At 47.8% G+C, this 9,516-nt stretch overlaps 1 protein-coding gene across 1 annotated transcript; it reads left to right on the top strand.

Moving 5' to 3' along the window:
* Positions 1-1,310: 1,310 nt before the first annotated feature.
* Positions 1,311-8,653, top strand: LOC308605617 (arylacetamide deacetylase-like 3; the record flags this gene model as incomplete). Its single annotated transcript, XM_081215842.1, is given in 7 exon segments — positions 1,311-1,478; positions 4,119-4,299; positions 4,302-4,334; positions 5,673-5,736; positions 7,543-7,896; positions 8,067-8,142; positions 8,462-8,653. Coding segments are annotated over 7 exon segments (1,068 nt in total).
* Positions 8,654-9,516: the final 863 nt, after the last annotated feature.

Below are 9,516 nucleotides of genomic sequence, written 5' to 3'. Positions count from 1 at the left end.
GGATACTATTATTATCCACCCCATTTTACAGATTTGGAACTGGGGGATTAGAGACTATAACTTGCTCATGATCAGAATGCTGGCATTCGGCAGGGTTCAAATCCAAGTCTTACTAACTCAGGGTTTTTCATCCTTGTCACTATTGATACATTGGACCAGATAATTCCTTGTTCTGGGGACCATCCTGTGCACTGTACGATGCTTCCCAAAATCTCTGGCATCGACTGGCGAGATGCCAGTGTCAGTCCCTGCCCCCACGGAGTTGTGACAACCAAAAATGTCTCCAGATGTGTCCTGGGGGGGGGTAAAATCCCCCTGTGTAAAAACCGCTGCCCTGACACCACGGTGGGGAGGTGAGAAAGATAGTAGACATCATCATTGTTACAGACGACGAGGGACTTTGTTGTTAGGGAAGACTTTGAACGCTGATATCAATCTCTGACTCAACCTGGAAAGACAGATGAGCTTAGCTTTTTTTTTTTCTGCTTTATGATGAAAAGGACAAAGCCTGTTTATTCATTTCTTCATTCAACAGACATTGCTGAGCACCTACCATGTACCAAACCGTGATCTAGCCTTTGAGGACAAAGCAAGTAAGAAAACAAAAATTCCTGTCCTCACAGAGGTTACGTTCAAGGCAGTAAGTGAACAAGTGAAGCGCGTGGTATCTCAGGCAATGATAAAGACCATAGAGACAGAGTACGCAGGTAGGACCAGGGTGGGTATAGGAAGGCTTGTGGGTACTTACAGTGTTAAATAAGGTGGCCAGGGACGGCCTCACTCAGAAGGTGACATTTGAGCAGAGTCGCGGAGTCACAGCAGAGGAGGGGTTGAAGTGAGCTGAAGTCTCAGGGAAGAATGTTGTGCAGGTAACTGTAAGTGCCTAAGCCCTGGGGCCTCCTTGGCAGGCTGAGGATCAGTAAGTGCAACCAGAGTGGAATTAGGAGGTGGTGATGAGGTCCCAGGGCTGGTGGAGGGAATAGTGTTTGTGATGTCCACGGTGACTTATCCAAGGCCATTTCTAGTAGCAATTCCGGGATGCAAGCTACGACTTCGGAGCTCTCCTTTCCAGCTGCATCAAGTTGCACGAGCCACTTTCTCCTCCGCACGGGCCCTGTCCTAGAACCAGGCCCTCACCTGAGTCTGTGACTCACCTGGCTGGACCAATGCTTGCAGGACATGGGGAGGCGGTGAGGGCAGATTGTGATGTATAAGTGGAGGAGGTCTGCTGACTCCCATCCGAGTCCTAAATAGCCTGTCCTGAGCACAGCCTCCTGAGCACAGGCCTCTCCCATGGTGGAATCAGCAAGATGTTCTCGCTCCTGCTTCTGGTCCTTGCTACAGCCTGCGTGTTCTCCATGGGGGTGGGGCTGTGGGTTGTCGGCAACCACTTCCTCACTGCAGACATCCCTGCAGCCGTTGGCCACCCCGTGAAACTTCAGGTCCTCCATTGCTTCTTCCAGCTGTTGGTGACATGGGTGAGTTTTGTGTTTTACTTGTCTGCTCTTTCTGAGGATTAAGGAGGGAGTTGGGGAAACAGGTGCCAGAATCTTCTAGTTGAATTAATAGTGGTATCATGGCGGGGGAGGCTGACAGCATATTTCAGACCTGAATAATTTCTATTGGATAACATGGCCCTTAACCTCTTCCCGGTGTTTCTCAAGCTGGACTGGGCTAAGAGCCACAACATTCAAAAAATGATTCACTTTTCAGCTAACAGAGAAATTCCACCCTGCCTCCTGTGCCACCCACCACTCTGTGAAGCTGTGACGATAGGAATAATCTTCACAGGGCCCTTGTTTACTACCTACCTGCTACATAGAAGCAGCCAACAACACGATAAAGAAATGTAGCAGATGGGTAAGTTAGGACAGATGAGCAAAACTACAGAATGTGAGTTTTTAGAAAAATATTTTGTTGCTTTTGAGAGATGGAAAACTGTTCCTGTCCTATAGTCAGACCCTGCTCATTGTTGCTGGTGTGTGTAATTTAATCAGATCCTTGGAAGTAGATCATGGTGAGGATCGAGTAAATGGTGCCAATAAGGATTCGCTGTACTTTTCCAGAAGGGCTGACAGAGACTGAATATAGGAAATATGTTTCTTAAGTCTCTTACTTCATGCAGAGGGATTGCAAGCACCTGTTCTCCCTGCAGGCCTTGAGGGAGGAGAACCCAGGAGCCAGTTTTCTTACCTGCAGGCTCAGCTTTTACAAGATGGGACGGTTCAGTCCTGTGGTTTTTCTGGCCTTGACTCTCATAATCTACACTCCAGGTTTCCAAATATAGTGACTCAGTTTCCTCATCTGCAAAATCAGGGAAAGTAAGAGACCCCACTTCAGAGCATTTGGTGGGGATGCAATGAGTTAATCTATCCAGAGTGGGCTTTACATGCCTGGCAGAGTAAGCCGTTCATAAATAGTAGCCTTATCGCTATTTTTTTGATTTGTTTTTTTCTACAAAGTTGTGTTGTGTAACTGCTGTGTGTCATTCTCCCTTTCCAGCTCGGAGGATCAGTGATGGGCAAGAGAAATAAAATCCCAGACAGAGTCGGCCTGCAGGGAGTTTGGACACTCATGGCAGGGAGGGGTGAGGAGGCAGCAATAAATAAGCAAACTCACTACAAATAAACCAAGTAACAGAGTGGCAGGTGCTGTGAGGAGAGTAAAACAGGGCAGTAGAGTGCAGTAGGGCTTCTTAACCTGGGGTTCCTAGAACCCCCCAAGGGCAACAGAATGCAAAGAGCCCATGAATTTGGATGGGGTGGAAATTGCCCCATTTTCACTAACCTCTAATGCAAATATAGTATTATTTCCTTTCATTATGCATGAAGGGGACAAACTACCGCTGGGATAGCAGAACCCTTGACTTTGTCACCAAGAGGAATCACGGATATTTTCAGAGCCTATTATAGCTACTGCAGAGATTGCAAAATATCGCATATGTGCCTCGTTCCTTTGAAATTATGATAGTATTAGACCAGCCGCTAGATCTTCTATTTAGTGTGCTAATAAGGAAGCATATTAAGTATATTATTACAGCATACATTTACTCTAGTATTTTGATAACCATGTTTCAGTAAAATGTAATAAACCCATGTATTTTATTTGATGTCTTCAAAGGTATTCTGTGAAAACATCCACGAGCTTCACTAAAAGCTACAGTGGCCTTGGTACAGGAAGAGTGAGGAACCACTGGAAAGAGAGTGCCTGGGGGAGAGCCCACATTCCTTGTTTTTATTGATTGATTGATTGATTGATTGCGGTAGGCGGGCCTCTCACTGTTGTGGCCTCTCCCGTTGCGGAGCACAGGCTCCGGACGTGCAGGCTCAGCGGCCATGGCTCATGGGCCCAGCCGCTCCGCGGCATGTGGGATCCTCCTGGACCGGGGCACGAACCCATGTCCCCTGCATCGGCAGGCGGACTCTCAACCACTGCGCCACCAGGGAAGTCCTATATTTATCTTTTATCCTGCAAACTTACAGACATAACTCAAAGGAGACAGAATAATATAAAGAAGCTCCAGGCACCCAACCCAGAGCTTTCATGATTATTGACTCCCAGCCAATCTCATTTCATCTGTGCTCCCACATTTACCCTCATTCCCATTTTCTCACGAGTGGATCCTGGACGTGGTATTATTTTATCTAAAAATATTCCTGTAGGTATCTCTAAAAACTAAGAACTGTCTCCCCATTCCTTTTAAAAAACATAACCACAATGCAGTCATCACGTCTTAAAAATAGCAGCAAATGCTCAGGATGGCCATGATGACTAGGGTGGTCCAGAGTGTCTCCCTTGGAAGAGACGTCACATCCAGGCTGAGGTGGGGGGCGTTCCAGGTTAGAGGGACCCTCGAGGGGTGGCCAGAAACCTGGTTTGTGGGGCTGGGTGTCCGGTGTCTGGGGAGAGAGGATGGAGACGGGCTGGTGCTGGGGCAGCGTGGGCCTGGGCGGGGGTGAATTTTCTGCAGGTGTGATGGAGGCACAGCACGGGGACCTGCAGGGCTGTAGGTCCAGTCTGTCCTCCAGCCGCTCTGCAGAGGGGGCCGCGGTGGCAGGGCTCCGGCACAGCACACGCTGAAACCCTCCCCGCCCCATTTCCTCTTCTCTCACCAACAGGGGACGATTTTTGAGAAACTGAGAATCTGTTCTATGCCCCAATTTGTCCATTTCATTCACGAGCTGGTGCCGCCAAAGAAGGATCCGGATAGGATAGTCAAGGACCTCTGGTACGGGAGGATCCCTGTGAAGCTGTACCAGCCCAAGGCGTCCTCAAGCACCCTCAGGTCTGGCATCGTGTTCTGCAAGGCGGCGGGGGCATCGTAGGGAGCTTGAGTAAGAGTCCTTCCCTCAGACCACCCCGCCCAGAGTGTGATCTTCTCAGAGCAGAGCTGGGTGGACACCCATCTTCCAGCGGGCGGTGGCGCTCCCGTCATCTCCCCAAGGTCTCAAAGCTGCTATTATGACCAGGGAACACCAGGACAGTTAGCGGGGCCCAGATCATTCAGGCTAAGATATGGAATGTATTGACCACTTCCTGGAAGTAAGGATATATATATATATAGTACCTATGTATATATATATATTTATGTATTTATATATATATATAGTACCTATGTATATATATGCCTGTGTATGTGTATCTATGTATGTGTCTGTGTGTATATATATGTGTGTGTGTATATATGTATATAAATATATACAATTCACGTAACATAAAATTAACCATTTTAAAGTGTACAGTTCAGTGGCATTCAGTACATTGAAATGTTGCGTGACCACTGCCTCTATTTAGCTGGAAATAAGGATTAAAAAAAATGAAAATAATTAAACACACAATTGTTTCACGATAGCTATTGATTAAGGCAAATTCTGGTACAGGCAGACAGTTTTTCTCAACTCTTTTTTTTCTCAACAAAGAGTTGATAAAAATTAATGAGGGAAAAAATGAAAAATTGAGACAATGTTATTGTTTTAGTTTTTTCCATCATGAATTAGGGAGAAAAACCACCTTTATATAGTGCTTTCTAATCTGTGGAATGCCAGGGCCGTGTAGTCTTTGAGAATAAGGGATTTAATGCGACCATGGTTTTGATTTGGTCTGCATTATCAATGATAGTAATAGCCAATATTTATTGGTTGATATTTATTAATATTAATATTTCCATGGCAGATCCTGTGGAAGCCGTGTATATGTATGATCTCATCTAAGCCCCCAACAGCCCTATCACTGTCATTATCCCCATTTTACAGAAGGGGAAATTGAACCTCAGGGAGGTGGAGGGACTTGCCCCCTACCACTTCAGGTCAAGCTAAAAGGAGGCAAATTTGGGATTTGAACTTGGGTCTGAATCCAGAGCTCACCCCCTGAACCACTGTGCTCCATGGCCAGACAGCTTCTCAGATGCTGTGAATGAATTGGAGAATTGACGGGGTTGGTGGGGGGTGAGTCTTAGAGAAAGTTGTTGAGACAGTGCCACAGAGGAGAGGTAGTGAGAAGGTTGAGAGAGGGAGGCTGCTGAGAGCTGGAGGAGAGTCTGCAAAACCTTGTTAGAATCAACCTAGGCACTCCGTCTGTCATGGCTGTTAGTGAGAAGGGCCAGTTGAGGATGGCTGGCAAAGGAAACCCACTAGCCTTCCTAGCTTGAATGTTTCAAACCTTTCATTTTCTAGAAACTCACTGTGGCTTATGCTGTCATTTGTGCAAGGAGAGTGACTCAGTGGTTCTAGCAGTTGGGTGAGTAAGGGAAAGATGGGGAGGTGCTGGGATTCCAGGAGTGCCAGGGCAATGATGGGGAGGGAGGCTGGGGTTGGGGGGACAGCAGGGGCAGGGGACAGGTTGTGAGAAGCCAGTGAGCAGGAGGGCAAGGAAAAGGGAGGGGAAGGGAGAGACAGGGAGAGGCAGAGATGGGGCACTCCTTCCTGCGGATGACCCTTAGGTATGTTTAAAGGATGCCTTTTGAGCACTGCATCATCTGGAAACTGGACGGGGTCGGGGGGTGGTCTTCGTGAAGCAAATACAGTGCAGAGCTTCACCACCAGTGCACATCTGGGTGGAACACTCTTCATTGAGCAGAATAGCCCTGCACATTCTGAACTCTTAGCACCTCCCTCCACTAAATGCCCACAGTGCCCTCTGCTGTAAGCCCGGCAACTTCAAACACTGCTACATCATTTCCAAGTGCTTCCAAGAGGGAGGTCCACCCTGGTGAGAGCCACAGAAGGAAGCAGGAAAAATTAAAAAGCCACTCTCTCTCTTAACCAATCTGGGAGTGTCACCCTACAATCTGGAACCTCGAAGGGGCAGGAGAGACCTGGGACGGGCCCTCCCTGGGTCTCCACATCAGGCAAACTGGACACATATGAGGAGCATACTGAACGCTATAGTGGAGTGGGCTCACCCTCCTGCCCTGCCGCCTGACGCATCGTCACCAGGGCCAGGGTGGTTCCTCCTGATCAAGCACTTCCTGAAGTTGAATTTAAATGCAACATGCCATAAAGAAATACCCACTGCCCACATCTTCGTGGGAATACAGCCAGTGGAGTAAGTAAAAATTACAGAAGTCAGTCCTGGATGAGAGAGAGAGACCTGGAGAAACTCCTCACTTTACAATTCTTGGCTCCAAAACTATTTCTGCAATGGGATGGAAATCTTGACCCAGTTGTTGGCCACTATATGTCTCACCGTTCTGGTTGTGCTGAAACAAGAGGTCATCAGTAGAATATACTAGAAAATCCCTGCAAGAAAGTTATTTTATGACCCCAAGGGAGATGGCGTTTTGGAGTTGAAAGCATTGTTGTCCCAGCCTGAACCTAGGGTAGCTTAGAACAGGGAGCATCAGAATAGAAATGGCTGACAGAAGATTTGTTGAGTCCATAAAGTATTTCCTTTTTTTTTTTTTTAAATTAAATTTAAAAAAATGAGGTCAGCATTTAAAATGGTGAAATTTCTTGCCAACCCCAGATTTCTGGAATCTCTTGAAAGATGAGGCGGTCTAGCACTGCCAAGCTGGCATAACTGCATGAACATGGAGCCATGGTCTGGAGTGGGCGTGGCTGATCTGGAGGGACCGTATGTTAGCTGCTAGCCCCTTCTGGTATTTAAGTCTTCAAGATCCTCCCACAAAACTTGTGAACATGGCAGGATTACTTAGAATCTACACCCAAGCAAGTCTTATAAAAGAATAAAAACAGGTGTGAGTCAGGGAAGAAGCATCAGGTATGTTCAGAAAGCTGGGGATCATGTTGATGCTAGCTAAGCTGTTGACCATTAGGTGGATGACAGGGCTCTTGTGGTCACAGACTGTCCCCCCAGTTGGCATCGAGACAGTGGGAATAGCATACCACTTTCTGAGCCTACATGCCCGGCACTGAAGGCTTTATGTTTGTCACCTAGTTTAAGCTTTCTACCTTAACGTCACCTGCCCAGGCTTCAGAAAAAGGTTAATGGAAGAAATCTGGGCTGAAGGATGTTAGACACAGGTGTCTTGGGCTCTGTGGTGAGTGGAAACTGTGCTCCTTACTTCCTTTTCCAATACCACAGGATGCTCAAGCATAGGTTTCCGGTGACAGTAAGAGACTCCATGGTGGCTACCATCCACTTCTTGAAGTCCTTGAATACATATGGGGCAGATCCAGCCTGGGTCGTGGTCTGTGGTGACAGTGTGGGTGGGGGCGTGGCAACAATACTCTGTCAAAACCTTGTGGACAGTTCTGATCTCCCCAAGATCCGTGCTCAGATCCTGATCTACGCCGCTCTCCAAGCCCTGGATTTCCAGCCTCCTTCTTATCAGCGGAACAAGGACATTCCACTGCTCAGGCAGAATTTGGCCTTCTACCGTTGGTGTGGTTACCTGGACATCAGCCCCTCCTGGGGCAGTCATCCCTGGGGTGGAAGGTGGGGTCAACTCCACCTGGTGCTTGGATGGGCATGGAGCATGGAGTGAGTGCTCCCTCACACTAACACTTACTCCAATATACAAGCTAAACTGAAGCCTGAGTCAAGGTCCTTGGAAGTGGCAAGAGATGTCAAGGACCACTGGTCAAGTTGACCACCTGCCACTTAAGAGTAAAAATTCCTTTGAAAGCGATGGCCCAGGCTCTCATGCTGGCCCCATCTGGCCTTCAGGAGGCTCTGCTCCTGGTTGGCCAGTGGTTTTTATAGGCCAATATCCAAGTCTACTGCCCAAAGGACCCCATGTTTGCCCTTACCTTGCTTTCAGTTGAAAGTTCATGCTGAAACATGGGACAGAGAGGAATCCCATTGGATGGCTTCTTGGTCCATTCACAGCAGGAAGACCAGCATTGTTGGAGAAATAGGACCCACTCACTGAAAGCACGTATTTTGGTGGCCACTCAGCTGTTGGGGAGCACTGTCCCTTCTGAGACAGGCCTCCGAGTTGAGTCTGGGTAGGTTCCCCTCCTGGATTGTTGTCTTGATTCACCCCTGCCTCTGGAGATAGGTAGAGGGACATGAGCTGGCCTTCTGGAAATTTGGGTGGTCAGCTCTTCTACAGTGGGCTGGTGAGGAGTGGGTGAGCCACAGGAAGATGGTGCCCAGTGGAGATGAGCGGGTTACACTTTCGTATCTGGAAGAACTGTCGAGTGGGCTCATTTCTGAAGCTGCTTCCTTCTGCAGATCATGGGAGAAATAAAGCACTTTCACCCCCAATGGCTGGTTTGATCTGGAGACCCAGTGCTCATCTCTTCTCCTTTACTGATGCATTGCTATCCTTCCTGCAGCCCATCATGAGGCTCAGGGAATGGAAAAGGGATAGGAATAAATGTTCCCTGAGAGCCAGCTGCATGCCAGGCTCCGTACTGGGCTGTTTAAATCTACCACCTCACTGTGATGAGAAACACATGTGCTGGCTTGCTGACCAAGCATTTTATAGTATGACAGCCCTGCTCACATCCAGAGTCTGGACATTTTGATAAAGACCCGAGCTTAGGATTCCTACCACAAGTTCCTGCTTTGCTTTGCCCTGGTCACCTTTTAAAATAACCACTTAGAGTTGAGCCTGTGAAAAGTTAGTGACGTCCACCCCAGTCACCTTAGAAGGAACAGGTGCTTGCTTGCTGCCCTGCTGGCCATATCCTGCTCACTCATGACCTGGAACAGAGGACTGCTCTCCCCACTGCTCATGAAAAATAATAAATCTTGTTACTTTACCTCCTTTGTGTGACTGTATTGAAACTGCACCTTCAGTTGAAATGACCCCTGGGTTTTTGCTTCCCCAGAGCAAGAGTTCAGATGTGGGGTGGGGGAGCTCCCTGCTGACCCCGTGTGGGTGGCTTGTGCCCCCTCATTGATCAGGTCATCATCTGCATAGTCTTAATTTAATATACCAGCTACACCGCTCCTCCCCCACCATATGTACCTCACATGAATTCTACAAAGTGGGTATTCTTTTTAAAATAATTTATCTATTTTATACATATTAGTGTATATATGTCAATCCCAATCTCCCACTTCATCCCACCCTCCCCCAAAGTGGGTATTCTTAAGCCCACTTTA

This window comes from Mesoplodon bidens (genome assembly GCF_964165515.1).
Source record: "Mesoplodon bidens genome assembly, chromosome: 2".
Taxonomy (NCBI): Eukaryota; Metazoa; Chordata; class Mammalia; order Artiodactyla; family Ziphiidae; genus Mesoplodon; species Mesoplodon bidens.
Note: the sequence above shows the minus strand (reverse complement) of the source record. Positions and strands in the feature narration are given on the sequence as shown.